General features: G+C 45.6%; 1 protein-coding gene across 1 annotated transcript in view; it reads left to right on the plus strand.

Moving 5' to 3' along the window:
• The first annotated feature begins 147 nt into the window (after nt 1-147).
• UBALD2 (UBA like domain containing 2) overlaps nt 148-26525 on the plus strand; it is a 39566-nt gene continuing 13188 nt past the window's right edge. The window contains exons 1-2 of the mRNA XM_077251810.1: nt 148-328; nt 5046-5108. Coding sequence (XP_077107925.1) covers nt 209-328; nt 5046-5108 — 183 coding nt within the window. The 5' untranslated portion in view covers nt 148-208. The remainder of the gene's footprint in view (nt 329-5045; nt 5109-26525) is intronic.

The following is a 26525-nucleotide window of genomic DNA, read 5'->3' on the forward strand; positions in this document are numbered from 1 at the left end:
CAATCATGAAGCGGGGACAGCCAAAACAAGCTTATCAGCCAATAGCCGGCCGAGTGACTGAGTGAAGCGATACGGAGTGACAGGTCTTTCTTCCAATGAACGTACACGGTTTATCGATAGGCCCCACCCTACGGTGGGTGACGCGCCGGGTCCTGTGGTTAAGGACATAACGAGGCTGCCGGGCGGGGAGTGCGGAGCGGGGCCCGGGATGTCGGTAAACATGGAGGAATTGCGGCATCAGGTCATGATTAACCAGTTCGTGCTGACTGCAGGGTGCGCGGCGGACCAGGCCAAGCAGCTACTGCAGGCGGCACACTGGCAGTTTGAGGTGAGACGGCGCACCGTGTTTATACACACGCCCAGTGTACACAGCAGCACGCCGTGCACGCCAGGTCCCCGCTGTGAGCCGCACACGGTCGCTATTGACTACCTGTCCTCTTGGGTTACCCATTGGACCTGTTCACATGCATGTGAATCCCAATTGTCGCACCGTCTATAGTCTGCAGGCAGAGACAGCCCTGCTGCCACCCACAACCCAGGGCCCAGCATCACTATTTCTGCAGTGCACACTCCCATAACCCTTTGGCTTTTTGGTTTGGTCCTACGGTGAGCCGACACCGGTGCGATCCTACAATCCAGGCGGTGTGTCCGACCGTATTCACCTACTGTGTGGTATTGGGGACCGCTTATATAGCTGCGCCCTAGTATCCTGTTCTGGGAGTATGATCAGCGTACAGGTCACTGTACAGCAGCCTGTATTCCGCACAGCGTCCTATTCTGGGAGTATGATCAGAGTACAGCTCACTGTACAGCAGCCTGTATGCCGCACAGCGTCCTATTCTGGGAGTATGATCAGAGTACAGGTCACTGTACAGCAGCCTGTATTCCACACAGCGTCCTATTCTGGGAGTTTGATCAGAGTACAGATCACTGTACAGAAACCTGTATTCCACACAGCGTCCTATTCTGGGAGTATGATCAGATAACAGGATACTGTACAGCAGCCTGTATTCCGCACAGCGTCCTATTCTGGGAGTATGATCAGAGTACAGGTCACTACAGCAGCCTGTATTCCGCACAGCGTCCTATTCTGGGAGTATGATCAGAGTACAGGTCACTACAGCAGCCTGCATTCCGCACAGCTTCCTATTCTGGGAGTATGATCAGAGTACAGGTCACTACAGCAGCCTGTATTCCTCACAGCGTCCTATTCTGGGAGTATGATCAGACAACAGGTCACTGTACAGCAGCCTGTATTCCGCACAGCGTCCTATTCTGGGAGTATGATTAGCGTACAGGTCACCGTACAGAAGCCTGTATTCTGTACAGAAGCCTGTATTCCGCACAGCGTCCTTTTCTGGTAGTATGATCAGAGTACAGGTCACTGTACAGCAGCCTGTATTCCGCACAGCGTCCTATTCTGGGAGTATGACTAGCGTACAGGTCACCGTACAGCAGACTGTATTCCGCACAGCGTCCTTTTCTGGTAGTATGATCAGACAACAGGTCACTGTACAGAAGCCTGTATTCCGCACAGCGTCCTATTCTGGGAGTATGATTAGCGTACAGGTCACCATACAGAAGCCTGTATTCCGCACAGCGTCCTTTTCTGGTAGTATGATCAGACAACAGGTCACTGTACAGCAGCCTGTATTCCGCACAGCGTCCTATTCTGGTAGTATGATCAGACAACAGGTCACTGTACAACAGCCTGTATTCCGTACAGCAGCCTGTATTCCGCACAGCGTCCTATTCTGGTAGTATGATCAGACAACAGGTCACTGTACAGCAGCCTGTATTCTGCACAACCTCCTATTCTGGGGGTTTGATCAGCGTACAGGTCACTGTACAGCAGCCTGTATTCTGCACAGCCTCCTATTCTGGTAGTATGATCAGACAACAGGTCACTGTACAGCAGCCTGTATTCCGCACAGCGTCCTATTCTGGTAGTATGATCAGACAACAGGTCACTGTACAGCAGCCTGTATTCCGCACAGCGTCCTATTCTGGTAGTATGATCAGACAACAGGTCACTGTACAGCAGCCTGTATTCTGCACAACCTCCTATTCTGGGGGTTTGATCAGCGTACAGGTCACTGTACAGCAGCCTGTATTCTGCACAGCCTCCTATTCTGGGAGTATGATCAGAGTACAGGTCACTACAGCAGCCTGTATCCTGCAAAGCGGAGATCCTGACATCCGCACACCCTACACCCCGCTCCTGTATGAATGCCAAGATTACCAATATTAACCATGCATTATGGGATTGCTTTTCATGCAGTGACCGAATATGCCACAGTCATTTGGTTCTTAGAGCACCTGCCCATTAAAACGATTAGGCCTGTAGTCGGGTAAGATGGCAGTCTAGAAAATGGATCTGCAACCTTTGACACTTTGCTCCTGTTGCTTGTAGGGAATGCTGGGTGGTGTAGTTCTGGACACCTGGAGTGTTGGTGGTTGCTGATCCCTGGTTTGGAAATTTCTAGGGGCGACTGTTGTCCTCAGGAACAGTATGGGCCTACACAAAATCTACATGCATGGTGAAATCTTGCCCCTGAGTTCTGTGCAGCCCTGTGTGGTGCATGGCTGCTTCTGCTGCTGCCTCAGGCTTGTTTACTGTACACAGTAGGAGAAGTGCTGCTGATGGCCGACGTGGGTCAGAAGTAGAATCTGCGTGGCTGTCTATAAATCCAGTATAATAATTCCCTGACGGGTTTGGTCCGTAGGCCGCCAACAATCAGGTGTGTGGGAATATACATATCGCACAGTATATATGCCGGACCCCTGTATGGGCTCATCCTACTCCTGACATCTCTCCTTGTGTATTGCTGGAGAGGTTTGTTGGGTTGTCACACTGGTTTAGTTGCTGTTTTGTTTTTTGTTTTTTCTTCCGTAAAAACCCTTCACCAAAATCCTATACAAAGGGGTGGGGGGTGGCAGAAAGACCATGTGACCACTGGATCTATTTATAACCATGGTAATTGTATCCATCCTATAGCCTTGCCTGCGCTCCGTGCCCAGAATATAACTACCCTGGACAACTGTCAGGAGATGGTTTATGGGAGTGGGGTCTGGAATATGGCACATGGTAACTCATTGGTTAAAAGAACTGGAAACAGAATAACAGTAAATAGGGTCATCAAAATAAGATAATAAGCACAGAAGGTATGTATGTCAGACTCAGAAATGCCCTGAATACAACACATTGGTACAAAGTTAGAGGTAGATTTGTTTCGGCTATCAGTCCTCTGTATACACATGCAAATTTTGTTCTGTTTATTCTTCTTGATATATATTTGCCCTTAAAAGGAAACCCCCTTTTGTCCCTATTTTTGCGTAAGTACGTACTCGATACGGTAATCCTCAGGAATAATATAAATGGCCATGCTCCAGGCGTTAGTTTTGCCTGGTGTTGATGACGGGAAGCTTTCTTGTTAATGATAACATACATCTGTGTCGACAACTCTAGAACACACAAATTAGTGTTTATTAGGTTTGTGATAGAAAAGGAAAATGGTTCCTGCATATCTTTCGTTTGATTTACTATAAATGATGACTGTTTCTTGAGAAATGCTGAAGTCATTGTGAAACTGTCAGCCTTGAGTATATTTTTGATGATTGATTATTTGTGATTTCCTAATTTGAGGCTGTAGGAATCTATAGGATAGACGTGCATTGTCAGGACTGATGTGTATGTCGCAGGATCGTGCTCGTTCAGATTCCTTGCTTCCTTTTATTTGTTGTTGGCTTTGTTTGATAAACATTACTGAATTGCTTCCAGACCTTTTTAGCTTTCCTATAAAATGCTGTTTTTTTTTTTTTTTTCCTTTTCTTTTTTTTATGTTCCAATCTTGCAGGTGATAAAAGTCCCATATGTAGAATATACTCCCATTGCTGCTTTCTTGTGAATTCCGCAGTGTGACTCTTGGGTGGTGAAAGGGTTAACCCTCATTGTTATTGTTGTCAGTGGTGTCTCCGCCTCGTTCTGCTGCACACACATATACTCATGTATATATTTAGGCATAGCTACCTTGTTGGATTTCCTTTGTGTGCCCGCACAATTGGGGGGGCGCAATGTGTATTGTGGTGTATGTGAGGGTCATTGTTTACAATGATACATGGAGTAGAAGGGGGCAGGGCGGCTTTCCTGTCTCTGTGCATTCTGCATATGTTGCATAACAACGACTCGACTCGCTGTTTGCCAGACAGATGTGCTCTCTTTATCCATACAGATGACATATACTATTACTACGTGTCCATGGGGATAGAAGCCGTTCTCCGGCGCTGTCATGGCACACCTTGTATGTTGGGTTATGGTGGCTGTTTGTTTACATACAGTGTGTGCACACTTGTCTGACATCCTGGCTATGAGGATTACACACCACTGCACAACATTGTAGATTTGGGACAAAGGGCTCCCATTTAGTGTTACCCCTGATCACTGTGTGTCTGCAGCCTGTGAATACATACCTGGCGTGTCTGGCCATTGTCTTGGGGCTGCTGAAGCAGGTTTTCCTGTGATCCGCACGCTGTGAATGCCTCCCGCAATGCAATTTGCAGCAATGCAATACCTGAAAAGTAAAAGTCACCCTCCTGTACTAAATCACAAAATTAAGCCTATACATATACATAATTTTGTGTGCACCTGGTAAAGGCAAGGAAAAAACCCACTTTCTATATAATGTGAGTGCCAAGCGCTTCCCCTATGATGACTGCCATCATTATTTTGTCGGAGGTGTTTGAACGCTCCCTTCCTGTTTCTCCTGCCGGTGGAGTGATGTCATTGCCATCCACAAGACAAATCTGGGCTAATGTTCCTTCCACAGCGTTATGTTTGCCGAGCTGTCATCCTACCTCCTGTATGTGTTCACAGTGAGCTGGCCTTTGTATTGTACATACATGCCATCCAGGGGATACATGCCTCCGTTCTAGTGTGTTGTGTATATGGCTTATACCTTATTTATTTTCACTTGTTGGTTGACCCCTTTGATACATGAAGGGTCTAATGCAAGTTTTTTTTTGTTTGTTTTCTTTTTCCTTTTTAGACTGCTCTCAGTACCTTTTTTCAAGAATCCAATATACCCAGCACTCAGCATCATCAGCACATGGTGAGTAGTAACCCTCTTCTTTTGGTCCTTGTCTCAGGGGTTAAAGTCAGCGTGAGTGTGCACTGTCCCCGTTGGCAGGAATGCATAGACCACGACCGTGATTCCAGAGGTTCACAGCGGTGTGTAAACAGCAGGAGCAGCGTGCGTATACCCCCATAACAAAATGGCCTCCAGGAAAGCGAGAGCGTGGCAGGGTAGACAGCTGCACAAATAAATTCATGTATGGTTCACAGCAGTTCTACCTGTGCCTTCATGAAGTAGCACTGTTGTGCAGATGATTGGTGCAGCACTTAATGTTGGCTTGTTAAACACTTAAGTATCTTTATTCATGTTCCCAGGAACTAAAGATCATCTGTCTCAGGACGAAGAGGCTGAAACGCATACCATGAGCAAATTCTTGGATATGTCTGTACGCTGAATATATCATGCGTCCATTGACAGCCATGTACGGTGCTCATCTATAGATGCTCTGTGTAGACCTTTTCCTTATGTTAGTACACACTACTACCATATCAGAGATGGGAGAATTGATTCACAGGACTCCAGTCCATGAGCCAGGTTAGTGATCGGTGTCTGCTGGACAGGAGTGCGGTGAATCTCCTTACCTCCCTGCAGGAGCCATGTCCTCATTGCAGCATGATGGACACACAACGACCCACGAGTGCAGGGAGGTAAGGAAATTCAGATGGCTGACCTCACCAATAGAAAGCATTTCTGGGTATGGATTCTCCCATCTCTAATGTTAAGGATATATGAAAGTCATAGGGAGCTTGTTTGCCAAAATAAGGAACCATTCATAAAATAGTGCTAGGTGAAGTCAATTTAAAGGGAACCTTTCACATCATTTTTAGCAATTTAACTGTCCCCAGGGTGTTAGTGATGCAATGTGCAAAATTACCAAGCTGCTTTCATACAAAACGGTGCTGTAACATCTCCAAAAATAACCTTTGTATAGTTCTGTAGTACCTTCTCATTCAGTCATAGGGGTGGGCTTCATTTTGTTTCAGTCACGGCCCAGGGCTCATCATATTGTCAATGCCCACGCACTCTGATCTTCCAGGTGAAGCAAAGTCAAGGGAATCTGCCCTAAAATCCCGCGCTTGCGCAGTGTTGAGCGGCTTGTCGTGCTTGCGCAGTGTCGGGCATGGTCAGAGCCTGTGACTCGTAGTGGCTCCAGCACACAGACAATGAAGCTGGGTACGTACACACAGACTCGGTGTGCATGCGCGGGAGCCACTCTTCACTGCACATGCGCGGGAGCCACTCTTCACTGCACATGCGCGGGAGCCACTCTTCACTGCACATGCGCGGGAGCCACTCTTCACTGCACATGCGCGGGAGCCACTCTTCACTGCACATGCGCGGGAGCCACTCTTCACTGCACATGCGCGGGAGCCACTCTTCACTGCACATGCGCGGGATTTTAGTGCAGATTACCGTGACGTCAGCACACCCTGAAGCATCAATCACAGTGCGTGGGTGTCAACAATATAACGAGCCCATGAATGACAGAAAATGGAGCCCACCCCTATGCCTGAATGAGAAGATATTGTATAACTGTACAAAGTTATTTTTGGAGAGGATTACGGCGCCATTTTGATTGAAAACGTGTTAATGATGCACATTGTCCTCAGTTTGTTGTTAGTGATGGATTGTGCATCACTAACACGTTGTTTTCAATCAAAATGGGGCCGTAATCATCTCCAAAAATAAGTGTTTGAGCGGAGAGCCGCTCGACACTGCGCCAGCGTGGCATTTTAGAGCAGATTCCCTTGACTGTCGCACCCTAGAAGATCCGAATGCGTGGGCCTCGACAATATGATGAGCCCGTGAATGAAGAAACAAAAATGAAGCTCACCCCGATGACAGAATGAGAAGGTATTATAAAGTGATTTTTGGAGATGGTTACGGCGCTGTTTTGATTTGAAAACAAAGTGTTAGTGATGTACATTGAATCACTAACACACTTGGGACAGTTTAGATGCTAAAAATGAGGTGAAAGGTTCCCTTTTAAGATTTTATACTACAAAGGGCGCCGTACAATTGGTTTCTACCTGAAATTAGCATTGATCAGCTCATCATAAGGTATTTTGACATAGCAAAATTAGGATTATTTAGTCTAGAAAAGACTGATGGGCGATCTAATAACCATGTATAAGTATATAAGGGGACAATACAAATATCTCTCCGAGGATCTGTTTATACCAAGGAAGGTGACCGTCACGAGGGGGCATTCTCTGCGTCTGGAGGAGAGAAGAGGATTCTTTACTGTTGGGGCAGTGAGAATCTGGAATTCCTTGCCTGAGGAGGTGGTGATGGCGAACTCAGTAGAGGGGCTCAAGAGAGGCTTGGATGTCTTCCTGGAGCGTAAGGCTAGGTTCCCATTGTGTTTTAGTGTGAGTGCTAACGGACAGCGTTGCACGGCAAAATTAACGCCGTGCAACGCGTCCGTTAGCGCTCCCATTGCCGGAAATGTTAAAGCGCATTGCTAGCGCTTGTCATTTTCGGCACACGCTCGCGATGTGCCGTTCTTTTGTAGCGCGCCTCGGACGCTGCTTGCAGCGTCCGCGGCGCGCCCGAGGTCCGTTCCCCGCTCTTGCAGATTGGGAATCTGCGCTAGCGGGGACGTTTAACGCGACCCCTTAAAAGTCATTGCGTTAGCGCAATCCGCTAGCGCTAAACGGATTGCCCTAACGCAATGGGAACCTAGCCTAACAATATTGCATCTTAAGGTACCTTCACACGAAACGACTTTGTAACGATATCGCTAGCGATCCGTGACGTTGCAGCGTCCTGGATAGCGATATCGTTTAGTTTGACACGCAGCAGCGATCAGGATCCTGCTGTGATGTCGCTGGTCGCTGAATAAAGTTCAGAACTTTATTTGGTCGTCCGATCGCCGTGTATCGTTGTGTTTGACAGCAAAAGCAACGATACCAGCGATATTTTACACTGGTAACCAGGGTAAACATCGGGTTACTAAGTGCAGGGCCGCGCTTAGTAACCCGATGTTTACCCTGGTTACCAGCGTAAAATGTAAAAAAACCAAACAGTACATACTTACATGCGTCCCCCGGCGTCCGCTTCCCACACTGACTGAGCGCCGCAAAGTGAAAGCACAGCACAGCGGTGACGTCACCGCTGTGCCCTGCTACTGCCGGCGCTCAGTCAGTGCAGGAAGCGGACGCCGGGGGACGCATGTAAGTATGTACTGTTTGTTTTTTTTACATTTTACGCTGGTAACCAGGGTAAACATTGGGTTACTAAGCGCGGCCCTGCACTTAGCAACCCGATGTTTACCCTGGTTACCCGGGGACCTCGGCATCGTTGGTCGCTGGAGAGCGGTCTGTGTGACAGCGCTGCAGCGTCGCTTCGTGTGAAGGTACCTTTACAGTTATTAGGTTCTTTAGAAGGATGTAGATCTGGGGATTTAGTCGGATGGAATATAGGCTGAACTGGATGGGAAAATGTCCTTTCTTTTTTTTTTTTTTTCATTTTTTCTTTTTTGGCTTTGCTAACTATGTTACTATGTGTGGCTGTGAAGTATAGACTATCCATTTTAGATTGTTTTAGAGACCCATAGATAGCTGATTGATGTGGTCGTGGCCCACACGTGTCTGCATTGTAGCCGCTATACACTGGCAATTGTTTGTACTTGCAGTTACCATATATGTATTAGTGGTTGTGCTTCGTATCATGGCTATGACCACTTAGAACCAGTTCCTGATATCAGCACTCTATTACACGCTCTGTAATGCCAAGGTTTGGAGAGCACTATGAGGAGGGCACACTAGAAAACCTGATCTTCATATCTGGCAGATTTTACAAACCAGGGTAACATGCATTCTGCTTCTGCAGCAGCATATTACCTGGGCAAGCCTGCAACGACTGGTTTACAAATGGTTACCCTCTACATAAAGCAGATTGGGCAAAGCCAGATCGTGGGGGTCCTGCGGGCAGCGAGGACATGCTGATTGTTATACAGTCATGGCCAAAAGTATTGACACCCCTGCAATTCTGTCAGATAGTACTCAGTTTCTTCCTGAAAATGATTGCAAACATAAATTCTTTGGTATTATCTTCATTTAATTTGTCTTAAATGAAAAAACAAAAGAGAATGAAGCAAAAAGCAAAACATTGATCATTTCACACAAAACTCCAAAAATGGGCCAGACAAAAGTATTGGCACCCTCAGCCTAATACTTGGTTGCACAACCTTTAGCCAAAATAACTGCGAACAACTGCTTCCGGTAACCATCAATGAGTTTCTTACAATGCTCTGCTGGAATTTTAGACCATTCCTCTTTGGCAAACTGCTCCAGGTCCCTGATATTTGAAGGGTGCCTTCTCCAAACTGCCATTTTTAGATCTCTCCACAGGTGTTCTATGGGATTCAGGTCTGGACTCATTGCTGGCCACCTTAGAAGTCTCCAGTGCTTTCTCTCAAACCATTTTCTAGTGCTTTTTGAAGTGTGTTTTGGGTCATTGTCCTGCTGGAAGACCCATGACCTCTGAGGGAGACCCAGCTTTCTCACACTGGGCCCTACATTATGCTGCAAAATTTGTTGGTAGTCTTCAGACTTCATATGCCATGCACATGGTCAAGCAGTCCAGTGCCAGAGGCAGCAAAGCAACCCCAAAACATCAGGGAACCTCCGCCATGTTTGACTGTAGGGACCGTGTTCTTTTCTTTGAATGCCTCTTTTTTTCTCCTGTAAACTCTATGTTGATGCCTTTGCCCAAAAAGCTCTACTTTTGTCTCATCTGACCAGAGAACATTCTTCCCAAACGTTTTAGGCTTTTTCAGGTAAGTTTTGGCAAACTCCAGCCTGGCTTTTTTATGTCACGGGGTAAGAAGTGGGGTCTTCCTGGGTCTCCTACCATACAGTCCCTTTTCATTCAGATGCCGACGGATAGTAAGGGTTGACACTGTTGTACCCTCAGACTGCAGGGCAGCTTGAACTTGTTTGGATGTTAGTCGAGGTTCTTTGTCCAACATCCGCACAATCTTGCGTTGAAATCTCTTGTCAATTTTTCTCTAGTCACCTTCCACGACGGCATATGGAGGTTGTCTCTTTGCCCTAATGGGGAACAGGAAACACAGAGGTTAAAAGGACCTCCCACCTCCCACTTGCCAGTGTCTTTCCTGTTCCCCATGGGACAGGTAGAGGTTTCCTCATGTGCTGTAGTGGCCGGTGGCTACGGTACCTTGCAGGCGCTGCCTGTTTAGCCGGGCAGCAGATGGTCGCCTCTGGCCTCCTTCTCATGCTGCTCCCGTCGTTCCTGCTTGCAGGGCCTCGGGACCCCCGCCCGGCCTTCCCGCGCCCCCACGAGGGCAAAGCAGGCCGGGGTTCCCTAACCGGGCTCCTCCTGGAGCTGCCCGGCGTCCTCCTCCTCCATGTTGTCGGCTCGGCGTTCCGGAAGTGACGTCAGCGGCTCTCGCGCGTCACTTCCGGTTTCTTCATGCATCCAGAAGCCGGTACTTCCGGGTTTCGCCGGCCGGCGTGTCGGACCGCACAGCTCCCTCACCTGGATTCTGGAGGGGGAGGGGGATTAATCGCTGGAGCAGCTGCTTGGACGGCGTCCATAAAAGCCTGCTGAACCACCACTGAGGTAAGGCTATCTCCTTCAGTATGGAAGGTTCTTCATGCCCCGTATCTGCGGAGCCCAGCGCCACCCCTGCCTCTGTAAGTGTTCGCAGGGATGGGATCCGGGAGGAGTGTAGCAGGGGTTAGAAGTCCTCACCCCTCTCTCCCTTTATATATTTCAGGGAGAAAAACCTGCCCCTAAAGGTGCCTATAGAAAGAAGTGCCCTATCTGTTCCACTAAATGTCCTCCTAACTGGGACAAGAAACTTTGTCAGTCATGTACGGACAAGATAATAAGAGCTGAGCAGCCATCACTATTGGATGAGATTCGCTCATTAGTAAAACAGGAGGTACAATCTTCTCTGGCAGCCTTTACACCTCCACCCCCACCTCCATCTCCGCAGCCACAACCTCATTCCCCGGCTAAGAAGAGGAAAATTCAGGTTGTGGAATCCGACTCTGATTCGGACCTCTCTCATGCCTCATCTGTTGGCTGGGAGGATCCAGTATCCCCTAAAGCTGAGGTCAGGAAGTACCTTTTCTCCTCAGACTATATTGAGGATCTAGTCTCTGCTGTCCGTAATACCATGGGACTAGAAGAGGAACCTGTACCGCAGTCCATACAGGATCAGATGTTCGGTGGTCTTTCATCGGAGAAGAGAGTGGGCTTCCCAGTTCATGCCAATATCACTAATATGATTAATCAGGAATGGGAACTACCTGAGAGGCGTCTTAGTACCCCTTCAGAAATGAAGCACAGATTTCTGCTTGAGGATGACCTTAAATTAGATATTCCCAAGGTCGATGTGCAAGTGGCTAGAGTCGCCAAGAGAACCGCACTCCCCTTTGAGGATTCTTCTCAATTGAAGGATCCCATGGATAGAAAGATCGAAAGTCTCCTCAGAAAATCATGGGAAACTTCTGCAGCTGTCCTTAAGGCTAACGTCGCCTCCACCTGTGTGGCAAGAGCCCTCTCCTGCTGGCTTGAGAAATTAGAGAATCACATATCTCAAGGTACCTCAAGAGGCGAGATATTGGATTCCCTACCCATTCTGCATAAAGCTACAGGGTATTTGGCGGACGCTTCTCTGGAGTCTGTAAGAGTCGCCGCCAGATCCCTCGTACTTTCCAACTCCGCCAGAAGAGCCCTCTGGCTTAAGCTCTGGAGTGGGGATATCACCTCTAAGTCTAAGCTCTGCACCATACCTTTCAAAGGAGACTACGTCTTTGGTCCTGCCCTAGACGATATTCTCGATAAAGCCACCGACAAAAAGAAGGCGCTCCCTGAGCATTTTAAAGCACAGCACCGCCGGCCACGCTACATACCGACAGCAGGGCGCGGGAGCGCCGCTTAGCAACCCCACACATAAGGTAACTTGCTCACTAGATTCCCTGGACCTTGTCATCACCTTCGTATTGAAGTGGTGTGCAGGCTCTGTGACTCTTATTTTTCATTTATCATGGTCCTATCTCCTCTCATTTGTCCGCAGACCCTTCCAGTTAGGCATCTTATGCCACTGTATGCCCTCAACAATCTGGCTCTTAAGGTAGATTACACTCCATTTTAACCATGAACAGTGTGTCCTCTTTATAGCTCCTTTTACTCATATGTCTCCACTATTCTCTCTGCAGTTTGTACCTCTTCCTACAAGGATTTTTATCCTCTCTTCTCTGCGTTTATAAGGTAAAAAATCCTTTTGTTTCCCATATGCTTGTATAGTCATGTGACCTGGCTACCTCAGCCTTCTCTTCCCCTATAACTGCAACAATGCTTACGCCTTCTGTTTCACAGATGTACGCGGTGTCTCAGATATTGTACATACCATGGTTCCATAGTTACTGTACCATATGTTCTTTATGTATATTTTTTTCTTCTTTTACATCCAGATGGGATTTTACTTTGTTTGTTATATATTGTTTATTATGTATACCATATACTTATATCTTGTTTCTCTGTTTTTTCCTTAGCGATTGTATGATTAAGGCCCTGGTAGGGCCGAAACGTCATAATTACTTCTGGTCGCTTTCACATCGCATTGTTGTTTCTTTAAATAAATTTTCACGGTTGCAAAATACTTATAGAGTGTGCGGTGTACTATATATTCCCTGAGCAAAAACAGCCTAGGAAACGTTTTTTTCGTGGCCCACAACCTCAGCCCTCTCAAGCAAGAGGCAAAGGAAAAACCGGCAGGTGGAGCTACGCAAAGGGCAGGGGAAAGAATATCTTTGTCCCGCAACAGCAGCAGCAGCAACAATCCCAGCAGGACAAACAATGACTCCGACCCGGTGGGGGGAAGACTCTCGAAATATGTGGTTCAGTGGGAGGATATTACCAGCTCCCACTGGGTTCTCAATGTCATCAGAGACGGCCTGTTAATAGAGTTAATTTCTCCCCCACCTCAGGGTCTAAAAGTCACTTCCCTTCCATCATCAAGGGATCGCAGTCTATTGTCCTTAGGTCTCAAAGACCTTATCAGATCAAATGTAATTTCCCCAGTCCCACAATCAGAGTGGGGGAAAGGACACTACTCCCGACTCTTCCTGGTTCCCAAACCTTCAGGAGACGTCCGGATTATTATAAACTTAAAGGGTCTGAACCAGCACGTGAAATATCGCAAGTTCAAGATGGAGTCCGTAAGATCTGCGATTCCTCTGATAGAACATCACTCTTTTATGGCTACCATCGATCTCAAGGATGCGTATTTCCACATCCCTATTCACCCGAGACACAGAAAATATCTCAGGTTTGCGATACAGGGGAATCATCGGGTGGAGCACTATCAGTTTGGAGTCCTTCCCTTCGGCATTTCATCAGCACCGAGGGTGTTCTCCAAGGTGATGGCCGAAGTAGTGTCATTTATCCGAAAGCAAGGTGTCTGTATAGTGCCCTATCTGGACGATCTTCTGATAGTAGCTTCCACCGAGATAACCCTGATAGCACATGTCTCTACCACTCTAGACATTCTGAGATCTCTAGGTTGGATTCCGAACCTACAAAAATCTCATCTTCAACCTGCAAAAACCAGGAGATTTCTGGGAGTAATGCTGGACTCAGCAAAACAAATGTCCTTCCTCCCAGACGATCACAGACTTCCCCTACTAACAAAAGTCAGGAAGTTCAAAGAAACGAGATCTCCTACTCTGCGAGAGGGAATGTCGCTGTTGGGTTCCATGACAGCCTGCATACAGTCGGTGGCTTGGGCTCAAGCTCACTCAAGGACTCTACAAGCCCACATTCTTCACAATTGGGATGGTCAACCTGGCACTCTTGCCAAGAGGATCCACACTCCGGGCAGAGTGAAAGCTTCTTTAACATGGTGGATGAAGCCCAGGAACCTTCTGAAAGGGGTATGCTGGATTCAGTCTCCTCTAACCACCATCAAAACAGATGCCAGCAAGAGAGGCTGGGGAGCCATAGTGAACCATGTCCCCTATCAGGGCCAGTGGAGCCAATCGATTTCCGAGAAATCATCAAATTTCAGGGAGCTCAAGGCTGTGGAAGAGACTCTACTAGCGGCAAGTCATCAGATTTCGGGTCAACATGTACAGATATACTCGGACAACATGACCACGGTGGCCCATATCAGGCACCAGGGCAGTACAAGAACCCTCAGTCTAATAAAAATCTCCGCTCGAATCCTTTCTTGGGCCGAAAAGCACTTATTATCCCTGACGGAAATCCACCTCAAGGGAACTACAAATATTCAGGCAGACTACCTAAGCCGCCAGGAAATCCATCCTGGCGAGTGGAGCCTGGATCCTCAAATATTCAGCATGCTGGTTCACAGATGGGGTCATCCAGACGTCGACCTCTTTGCCTCTCACCAGAACGCAAAGGTCGAAACCTTTTTTTCCCTGAACCCGAGAGGCAATCCCAGGGGGTTGGATGCTTTAACCCAAGATTGGCCGTTTCATCTAGCTTATGCTTTTCCGCCAATCCCCATCCTTGCCAAGGTTCTACGGAAGATACGCCTAGAAAGGACTCCAACTATCCTGATAGCTCCATTGTGGCCCAAAAGGAGTTGGTTCAACCTAATTACCCAACTACAAGTGGATGGACCAGTAATGTTGCCGATAAAACACGATCTTCTTTCTCAGGGTCCCATTCTCCACCCAGACCCTCAGAAGTGGAGCTTGGCGGCGTGGTTGCTGAAACCCAGGTTTTAAGAGCTAAAGGACTATCAATTCCTGTCATAGCTACCCTACAAAAATCGAGAAAACCGGTGACCAACGCCATCTACAACAAGATCTGGAAAAAGTTTTCTTCATTCTGTCTGCCTAACCTTCCAGACCCCCTCAAGCCTAATATACCCGTTATATTGGACTTTTTGCAAAAAGGCTTGGAAATAGGTCTCAGGCCTAGTACCCTCAAGGTCCAGGTTTCTGCACTTAGCGCGGTCTTTGATCAAGATTTAGCGAGTCATCGCTGGATTAAAAGGTTCATGACATCGGCTACTAGAATGAATCCTAGAAAACAGGTCATAGTTCCCCCATGGGACCTCAATATAGTTCTCCAGGGTCTGACAGGCCCACCCTTTGAACCACTATCATCTTGTTCTCCACAAAACCTAGCCTATAAAGCCGTGTTCTTGGTTGCCATTACTTCAGCCAGAAGAATTGGTGAATTACAGGCCTTGTCTACACGAGAACCTTATCTCCTGGTAAGAGATGATTCAATTGTGCTTCGTCTTGATCCGTCCTTTCTTCCGAAGGTTATCTCTGACTTCCACCGTTCTCAAGAGATTTTTCTACCAACCTTTTGCCACAATCCAGCAAACTCGGAAGAAAGAAGGTTCAACACCTTGGATGTTCGACGTATTCTTTTACAATACTTGGATCACACCAGTACATTCCGAATTGATCATAACCTGTTTATCCATCTCTCAGGACAAAACAAGGGGAAAAAGGTAGCCAAAAGTACCATCGCTACATGGATCAAGAAGGCTATTACGGAAGCCTATCTCGCTCAAAACAAGTTACCTCCAGTAGGTATCAAAGCCCATTCAACAAGATCCACATCGGTTTCCTGGGCAGAAAAAGCAGGCGCATCTCCGGAGCAGATTTGCAGGGCAGCAACGTGGTCTTCACTCCATACTTTCTCTAAACATTACAGACTAGATGTATTGTCCAACAAGGACTTAGCCTTCGGCCGCAAAGTACTCCAGGCCGTTGTCCCTCCCTAGTGCCAAAATTAGTTGGTATTCCTCCATATGCCGTCGTGGAAGGTGACTAGAGAAAATAGAATTATTCTTACCGTTAATTCGGTTTCTAGGAACCTTCCACGACGGCACTAATTTCCCACCCGATATATATTCCTGGATTAGTTCTGGGATTTTAAAGGTAAACCAGTGCAATGGTCTCAGTTGTAAGTCACTGGCAAGTGGGAGGTGGGAGGTCCTTTTAACCTCTGTGTTTCCTGTTCCCCATTAGGGCAAAGAGACAACCTCCATATGCCGTCGTGGAAGGTTCCTAGAAACCGAATTAACGGTAAGAATAATTCTATTTTCTTTTCCGTCCACATCTAGGGAGGTTAGCCACAGTGCCATGGGCTTTAAACTTCTTGATGACACTGCGCACGGTAGACACAGGAACATTCAGGTCTTTGCAGATGGACTTGTAGCCTTGAGATTGCTCATACTTCCTCACAATTTGGTTTCTCAAGTCCTCAGACAGTTCTTTGGTCTTCTTTCTTTTCTCCAAGCTCAATGTGGTACACACAAGGACACAGGACAGAGGTTGAGTCAACTTTAATCCATGTCAACTGGCTGCAAGTGTGATTTTAGTTATTGCCAACACCCGTTAGGTGCCACAGGTAAGTTACAGGTGCTGTTAATTACACAAATTAGAGAAGCATCACATGATTGTTCGAACAGTGCCAATACTTTTGTCCACCCCCTTTTTTGTGTTTGGTGTGGAATTATATCCAATTTGGCTTTAGAACAATTCTTTTTGTGTTTTTTCATTTAAGACAAATTAAATGAAGATAATAATAACAAAGAATTTGTGATTGCAATCATTTTCAGGAAGCAACTGAGTATTATCTGACAGAATTGCAGGGGTGTGAATACTTTTGGCCATGACTTTAAGCAGTGGCTGCCATCCTCTTCTGATCTGGAGCAGCGTAGCTGAATTCTCCCAGCTGACTGACATTTGATCAGGTTTATAGAGTAATGATGTGTGAATAGTTCATGCTTGGTCCACCTTGGAACTTTGCTCACTTTCCAATGCCTAGCCTATCTTTATACGCTTTATGGTGGAGATAAGGTTAATCCCATCTCATGTTATGTGTTTATTCAGACTGTGGGTATTGGCTACAGCTGAACACACCAGTGTATTTGGTAAGGTTGCATATGGCCTTTGTAGCATAGTCAATGGTCAGAGTGGAAACTGCCCTTGCTGGGGCCTCCTTTGAGGGGGCTATACACCTTAGCTGGTTGCAGAACGTCTGATATTCCATAGACATGTATAGGGAATAATTTGGAGTTTTTTGCCACCCTTTTGATTGGAGAGATGGTAGCCGCGGCCCCTATTTGTTTATGGTACTGACAAGATACTTTGCTGTCTCAGTGCCATAGTCAGTGAGAGCAATGGCTACACACCATGCATTGGTGACCTTTTCTGCTCCATTCGTTTGTTAAATCAGGCAGTGAGTACAGTTGTTCGGGACCCCTATTCTATTGATTTCAGTGGGAATCCAGGCAATCTGATATTTACAGCTACATCTGTGAGCTGGGGATGTAATTCGTGGTCAAATCACCTCCCCTTCCTCAGTGTCTAAGTGCTTCTAAAAGTATTACCGTATATACTCGAGTATAAGCCGACCCGAGTATAAGCCGACCCCCCTAATTTTGCCACAAAAAACTGGGAAAACTTATTGACTCGAGTATAAGCCTAGGGTGGAAAATGCAGCAGCTACCGGTGAATTTCAAAATTAAAAATAGATGCTCCATACCGTTCATTATGGCCCCATAGATGCTCCACATAAAGCTGTGCCATATATAATGCTCTGCACTGTTCATTATGGCCCCATAGATGCTCCACATAAAGCTGTGCCATATATAATGCTCTGCACCGTTCATTATGGCCCCATAGATGCTCCATAGAAAGCTGTGCCATATACAATTCTCTGCACCTTTGATTATGGCCCCATAGATAGCTGTGCCATATATAATGCTCTGCACCTTTGATTATGGCCCCATAGGTAGCTGTGCCATATATAATGCTCTGCACCTTTGATTATGGCCCCATAGATAGCTGTGCCATATATAATGCTCTGCACCTTTGATTATGGCCCCATAGATAGCTGTGCCATATATAATGCTCTGCACCTTTGATTATGGCCCCATAGGTAGCTGTGCCATATATAATGCTCTGCACCTTTGATTATGGCCCCATAGATAGCTGTGCCATATATAATGCTCTGCACCTTTGACCTTTGATTATGGCCCCATAGATGCTCCACATAAAGCTGTGCCTTATATATAGTGCTCTGCACCGTTGCCCCATAGATGCTCCACATAAAGCTGTGCCTTATATATAGTGCTCTGCACCGTTGCCCCATAGATGCTCCACATAAAGCTGTGCCTTATATATAGTGCTCTGCACCGTTGCCCCATAGATGCTCCACATAAAGCTGTGCCTTATATATAGTGCTCTGCACCGTTGCCCCATAGATGCTCCACATAAAGCTGTGCCTTATATATAGTGCTCTGCACCGTTGCCCCATAGATGCTCCACATAAAGCTGTGCCTTATATGTAGTGCTCTGCACCGTTGCCCCATAGATGCTCCACATAAAGCTGTGCCTTATATATAGTGCTCTGCACCGTTGCCCCATAGATGCTCCACATAAAGCTGTGCCATTGCTGCTGCTGCAATAAAAAAAACAAACCACATACTCACCTCTCTTGCTTGCAGCTCCTCAGCGTCCCGTCCCGGCGTCTCTCTGCACTGACTGATCAGGCAGAGGGCGGCGCGCACACTATATGCGTCATCGCGCCCTCTGACCTGCACAGTCAGAACAAGAGGACGCGAAGACTGAGCGGCGCCCGGCGGGTGGAACAAGGGAAGGTAAATATGTAATACCTACCTGCTCCCGGCGTCCCGCTCCTTCCCCCAGACAGCTGGTCTTTGGTGCCGCAGCTCTTCCTCTGTCAGCGGTCACCGGCACCGCTGATTAGAGAAATGAATTATGCGGCTCCGCCCCTATGGGAGGTGGAGCAGCCTATTCATTTCTCTAATGAGCGGTCCCATGTGACCGCTGAACAGGGGAAGAGCTGCGGCACCGGAGACCGTGGGACGGGCAGGGGGAGCGCCAGGAGCCCCGGAAGCAGGTAAGTGTGCCTCAGCGCCCTCACCCGCCGACCGTGACTTGAGTATAAGCCGAGGGGGCACTTTCAGCCCAAAAATTTGGGCTGAAAATCTCGGCTTATACTCGAGTATATACGGTACTTTTTTATCTTGGGATAAGCTGTCTGGGGAAAACACCATGAAAAGATGTACATTTAGAACATATTGTGTTTTCAGGGAAAAAAGGTTAACAAAATGCTCTGTATGTAGACTTCTACATAGTTATCTATAGCCTTCAACACCTGGCTGTAGCATTTTTGACACAAATAAATGAAACAGTATTGCAAAATGGTTTGAATGAATCCTAGAACAGCTTTTTTTTTTTTTTTTTTTTTTTTTTTTAAAGGAACCTAACTAAGGCTGGTTTCACACTTGCGTTTTGATCTGCAGCGTTTAAAAAAAAAAAACGCATGTGGTGAAAAAACGCATGTAAACGCGGCAGAACGCTGCGTTTTTTAGACGCATGCGCTTTTGCATGCAGAAAAAAAAACGCGGCGTTTACATGCGTTTTTTCCTGCGTTTGCGTTTTTTAAACGCATGCTGAGAAGTGTGTGACAGCTGCCAATCATCAATCATCTAGAAAACCCACTAAAAACAGAAATGGCTAGGGTTAGGGTTAGGATCCCTAGTAACCCTAGGGATCCTAACCCTAACCCTAGGGATCCTAACCCTAACCCTAGGGATCCTAACCCTAACGGTTAGGATCGTAACCCTAAGGGTTAGGGTTACGGGTAGGGTTAGGATCCCCTAGGGTTACTAGGGATCCTAACCTTAGGGTTAGGATCCCTAGTAACCCTAGGGTTAGGGTTTTCTTGTTTTTTTTTTTTTTTTTTTTTTCTTGTGTTTAGGGTTAGGTTTTTCGTGTTTTTCTATAAAAACGCATGCGTTTTTAACGCAAGCAAACGCATGTGCTTAAAAACGCATGCGTTTACATAGACAGCAATGCATTTTTTGCTGCGAATAAACGCATGCGGTTTTTTTTTGCGGCAAAAAAACGCCGCTAGAAATTACTACAGGTTGCATTTCTGCAAATGAACGCACGCGTCAAACGCATGCGTTGCCGAAAACGCACGCTAAACGCATGCATTTTTAATGTTAAGTATAGAAATAAACGCATGCGTTTTTTAGCGCTAAAACGCTGCAGATCAAAACGCAAGTGTGAAACCAGCCTAAGAACTGACAGGTCATATGTATACAGACAGCTACTTGCAACAAATATACCCCTGTATGTGGTCCTATTTATTCATCTATCAAAAGGTTTCCACTCTGGTTCTATTTTCTTCATGTTGGTATGCCCAGTTTCCTCATTGCCTGTGTTTTCCATTCTTTATTTATTACAGTGAGGAAAATAAGTATTTGATACACTGATTATTTTGCAAGTTTTCCCATCTACAAAAAAAATGTAGAGGTCTTTAATTTTTATCGGAGATGCACTTCAGCTGTGAGAAACATTAATCCAAAAATATAATTAAAAAAAAAAACAGAAAATCACATTGTATGATTTTTACTTAAGTTTTTATTATATTGCACTAAATAAATATTTGATCACCTACCAACCAGCAAAATTTTTGGCTCTCGCAGACCTGTTCGTTTTTCTTCAAGAAGCCCTCATATGCTGCTCTCATTACCTGTATTAATTGCACTTGTTTGAAATTCTTACCTGTATAAAAGACACCTGTCCACACACTTAATCAATCTCCAACCTCTCCACCATGGCCAAGACCAAAGAGCTGTCTAAGGACACAAGGGACAAAATTGTAGCACTGCACAGGGATGGGCTACAGGACAATAGGCAAGCAGCTTGGTGTGAAAGCAGCAACTGTTGGCACAATTGTTAGAAAATGGTAGAAACACAAGATGACTGTCACACTTCCTCTGTCTGAGACTCCATACAAGATCTCGCCTCGTGGGGAAAGGATGATTCTGAAAAGTCAGGAATCAGCCCATAACTACACTGGAGGACCTGGTCAATGACCTGAAGAGAGCTAGGACAACAGTCTCAAACATTACCATTGGTAACACACTACTCCTCCGTGGATTAAAATCCTGCAGGGCACCAAGGTCCCCCTGCTCACGCCAGCACATGTCCAGGCCCCTTTGATATTTGCCAATAACAATCTGGATGATCCACAGGAGGTATGGGAGAAGGTCGTGTTGTCAGATGAGACCAAAATAGAACTTTTTGGTATCCACTCTACTCGCTGTTTTTGGAGGAAGGAGTACAACCCCCAAGAACACCGTCCCAACCGTGAAGCATGGTGCTGGAAACATACTTTGGGGGTGCTTTTCTGCCAAGGGGATGGGACAACTGCACCTAATTGAAGGGAGGATGGATGGAGTCATGTATCACCAGATTTTGTCCAACAACCTCCTTCCCTCAGTAAGAGCATTGAAGATGGGTCATGGCTGGGTCTTCCACTATGATAATGAGCCGAAACACACAACCAGGACAACTTAGAGCCACTCCTTAGAAGCATTTCAAGGTGCTGGAGTGGCCTAGCCAGAGCTGAACCCAATAGAAAATCTTTAAAATGAGCAGAAACTCAATGCAACAGTCTCAAAACGTGAAAGATCTGGAACTCTGTATGGAGTGTCCCAAAATGCCTTCTGCAGTGTCAGCAAACTTGGTCAAGAATTACAGGAAATGTCTATGCTCTGTAACTGTAAATAAAGGTTTCTGTACCAAATATTATGTTCTGTTTTCTCTGGTATCAAATGCTTATTTCAAGCAATTAAAATGCAAATAAATTAAAATTCTCTTAAGTTGAAGTGTACATACGATAACAATTGAAGACCTCTCCATTCTATGTAGGTGGGAAAACTTGCAAAATCGGCAATGTATCAACTACTTATTTTCTCCACTGTATATGTGTGCTTGTTTTTTATATACTGATAACTATATTGATTTTATTGGCTTGCATTTTGTGTTATATAATTTAAAAAAAATATATATATATAAAATTATAGGAACAGGAATAAAACAAGTAAAAACGATCCACTTTTGACCTGGAGATAAATGTGTAATAAAAGGCAGTGACCACAGACTTGCATGGAGGGCTGCAGTGTCTCAAGAACAAGGGCTACATCTGCATTCTGTATGATGAGCAGCTCTGAAGTGCTTCTCAAGACGATAAGAAAGTTGATTGAAGGAAGCACTTGATGAGACTTAAGTATACCGTACGGAGTTCAATCAACTTTATTTATAACTAGCTGAAGAGCCCGGCGTTGCCTGGGCATAGTAAATGTCTGTGGTTAGTTATAGCACCTCACTTCTCTTATTTTCCCCCTCACTCCTCTCATTCCCCCCCTAACACTTGTCATTTTGACCTCACATCTGTCATTTTCTGATCACTCCACTATTTTCCCTCACACCTTTTCATTTTCACCTCACACCTCTCATTTTCCCCTCAGTATATACATGTTTGTCATCTCCCTTATATATAGTATACACCTGTATGTCATCTCCTGTATATAGTATATACCTGTATGTCATCTCCCCTGTATATAGTATATACCTGTATGTCATCTCTTCTGTATATAGTATACACCTGTGTCTCATCTGCTCCTGTATATAGTATATACCTGTGTCATCTCCCTTGTATATAGTATATACCTGTCATCTCCTCCTATATAGTATATACCTGTATGTCATCTCCTCTATATAGTATATACAGGTCCTTCTCAAAAAATTAGCATATAGTGTTAATTTTCATTATTTACCATAATGTAATGATTACAATTAAACTTTCATATATTATAGATTCATTATCCACCAACTGAAATTTGTCAGGTCTTTTATTGTTTTAATACTGATGATTTTGGCATACAACTCCTGATAACCCAAAAAACCTGTCTCAATAAATTAGCATATTTCACCCGTCCAATCAAATAAGTGTTTTTTAATAACAAACAAAAAAACCATCAAATAATAATGTTCAGTTATGCACTCAATACTTGGTCAGGAATCCTTTGGCAGAAATGACTGCTTCAATGCGGCGTGGCATGGAGGCAATCAGCCTGTGACACTGCTGAGATGTTATGGAGGCCCAGGATGCTTCAATAGCGGCCTTAAGCTCATCCAGAGTGTTGGGTCTTGCGTCTCTCAACTTTCTCTTCACAATATCCCACAGATTCTCTATGGGGTTCAGGTCAGGAGAGTTGGCAGGCCAATTGAGCACAGTAATACCATGGTCAGTAAACCATTTACCAGTGGTTTTGGCACTGTGAGCAGGTGCCAGGTCGTGCTGAAAAATGAAATCTTCATCTCCATAAAGCATTTCAGCCGATGGAAGCATGAAGTGCTCCAAAATCTCCTGATAGCTAGCTGCATTGACCCTGCCCTTGATGAAACACAGTGGACCAACACCAGCAGCTGACATGGCACCCCACACCATCACTGACTGTGGGTACTTGACACTGGACTTCAGGCATTTTGGCATTTCCTTCTCCCCAGTCTTCCTCCAGACTCTGGCACCTTGATTTCCGAATGACATGCAAAATTTGCTTTCATCAGAAAAAAGTACTTGGGACCACTTAGCAACAGTCCAGTGCTGCTTCTCTGTAGCCCAGGTCAGGCGCTTCTGCCGCTGTTTATGGTTCAAAAGTGGCTTTACCTGGGGAATGCGGCACCTGTAGCCCATTTCCTGCACACGCCTGTGCACAGTGGCTCTGGATGTTTCCACACCAGACTCAGTCCACTGCTTCCTCAGGTTCCCCAAGGTCTGGAATCGGTCCTTCTCCACAATCTTCCTCAGGGTCCGGTCACCTCTTCTCGTTGTACAGCGTTTTCTGCCACATGTTTTCCTTCCAACAGACTTACCATTGAGGTGCCTTGATACAGCACTCTGGGAACAGCCTATTTGTTGAGAAATTTCTTTCTGGGTCTTACCCTCTTGCTTGAGGGTGTCAATGATGGCCTTCTTGACATCTGTCAGGTCGCTAGTCTTACCCATGATGGGGGTTTTGAGTAATGAACCAGGCAGGGAGTTTTTAAAAGCCTCAGGTATCTTTTGCATGTGTTTAGAGTTAATTAGTTGATTCAGAAGATTAGGGTAATAGGTCGTTTAGAGAACCTTTTCTTGATATGCTAATTTATTGAGACAGGTTTTTTGGGTTATCAGGAGTTGTATGCCAAAATCATCAGTATTAAAACAATAAAAGACCTGACAAATTTCAGTTGGTGGATAATGAATCTATAATATAAAAGTTTAATTGTAATCATTACATTATGGTAAATAATGAAAATTAACACTATATGCTAATTTTTTGAGAAGGACCTGTATGTGTCATCTCCTCCTGTATATAGTATATGCGTGTCATCTCCCCTGTATATAGTATATACCTGTGTCATCTCCTGTATAAAGTATATATCTGTCATCTCCTCCTGTATTAGACCTCGTTCGCACGTTATTTGCTCAGTATTTTTACCTCAGTATTTGTAAGCTAAATTGGCAGCCTGATAAATCCCCAGCCAACAGGAAGCCCTCCCCCCTGGCAGTATATATTAGCTCACACATACACATAATAGACAGGTCATGTGACTGACAGCTGCCGTATTTCCTATATGGTACATTTGTTGCTCTTGTAGTTTGTCTGCTTATTAATCAGATTTTTATTTTTGAAGGATAATACCAGACTTGTGTGTGTTTTAGGGTGAGTTTCGTGTGTCAAGTTGTGTGTTGAGTTGCGTGTGGCGACATGCGTGTAGCAACTTTTTGTGTGTCGCGTTGCATGTGACAGGTTAGTGTAGCAAGTTGTGTGCAGCAAGTTTTGCGTGTGGCGAGTTTTAGGTGTGGTGCGTTTTGAGTATGTGCAAGTTTTGTGTGAGGCAACTTTTGCATGTGGCAATTTTTCCGCGTGTGCAAGTTTTACGTGTGGCGAGTATTCCATGAGGTGAGTTTTGCACGTGAGCCTAGTTTAGCATGTGGTGAATTTTGCACGTGGCGAGTTTTGAGCGGTGACTTTTGTGTTTCAACTTTTATGTGGCGAGGTTGGTGTATGTGTGGTGAAATGTGTGCTGAGGGTGGTATATGTGTTCAAGCATGTGATAGTGTGTGGCGCATTTTGTGTTTGTGTTCATATCCCCGTGTGTGGTGAGTATCCCATGTCGGGGCCCCACCTTAGCAACTGTACAGTATATACTCTTTGGCGCCATCGCTCTCATTCTTTAAGTCCCCCTTGTTCACATCTGGCAGCTGTCAATTTGCCTCCAACACTTTTCCTTTAACTTTCCCCCATTATGTAGATAGGGGCAAAATTGTTTGATGAAATGGAAAGTGTGGGGTCAAAATTTCGCCTCACAACATAGCCTATGACGCTCTCGGGGTCCAGTCGTGTGACTGCAAAATTTTGTGACACCTTTATATATTAGATGTCTGAGAGGCCCCCTAATGTAGTATTTTTCTATGCCCTATTGGGGTATGCTGGCAGGTGGGGATTGCTTTGTGCGCTGGGAAATGCAGGGCGCCCTATAAAGGAAGGATGCCTAGTTAATTATTTGGGATCCATGTTTTTAACCTGGATGATTGCTGGGTACTCATTTAAAACAATGGATAGCCTTTGTCTTCAGTGGAACCTTGCCATGTACTGGGGGATTGCAGGGCACCCAGTAATAACAGTATACTGAGTGACTTCAGTGGGAACCTTGCCATACATTGCTTTCCTTATGACATGCTGCTAGAAATTGAGGATTCTCCCTGTAGCTAATGGCTGATGAAAGGGGCACAGAGCAGCATGGCGTCCTGTGGAACTAGATGTCTTGCAGGGACTCTAATGATGACTTCTCTTGTTAACATTTCCTGCCTGTGCTGGGAGATTGGTTGGGGGTCTGCTTGATGGATGCACTCAGGCGTGGCAACAGGGGTGCTTTAATTAAATTAAAGATGCAGAACTTCATCATTCCTTGGCTCTTATGACTTGCTGTTACACATGTAAGGGAATTTGTCATCAGAAAATGACTTATTGTGAAATTCACATTTTTATATACTGTACAATTAAATATCTACCTGTTCTATACTGACCACTAGGACTAATATTGGACCCCTCTTTACAGTCTGAGACATAGACTTTAGTGGCATCAGACATTACTGAATTGTATTTTATTATTTAAATGGGGTTATTTAGGGTTTTGGTTTTTTTTGGCTAAGTTCGTTGCTGGCTGGCAGTTGCGGTAACTACCTGCCTGTTCTGCCCTGTGACAATCTGTTTTTGCTCATACCAGTATTGGACGCTTCCTCCTGTCGGCGATTCTTCTGTTTTTGGTGAAATCCCATCAACAGAGCAGCTCTTTCTCTTCTGTTCTGCTCTGTTGATGGTGTCGCGTCACTGCTGATGTGATGCTGATTGACAGCCGGCTCCCTGTTGCCTAACATGAGGTCAAATAAAGCTGGAGAATGGCTGCCTCAGCCGGAACAGTTCGTTGCAGGACGGTACCTGCCCAAAGTCCTGAATAACCTCTTTAATGAGCATGCAGTGATTATTGG

The sequence above is a fragment of the Ranitomeya variabilis genome, chromosome 4 (genome assembly GCF_051348905.1).
Source record: "Ranitomeya variabilis isolate aRanVar5 chromosome 4, aRanVar5.hap1, whole genome shotgun sequence".
Taxonomy (NCBI): domain Eukaryota; kingdom Metazoa; phylum Chordata; class Amphibia; order Anura; family Dendrobatidae; genus Ranitomeya; species Ranitomeya variabilis.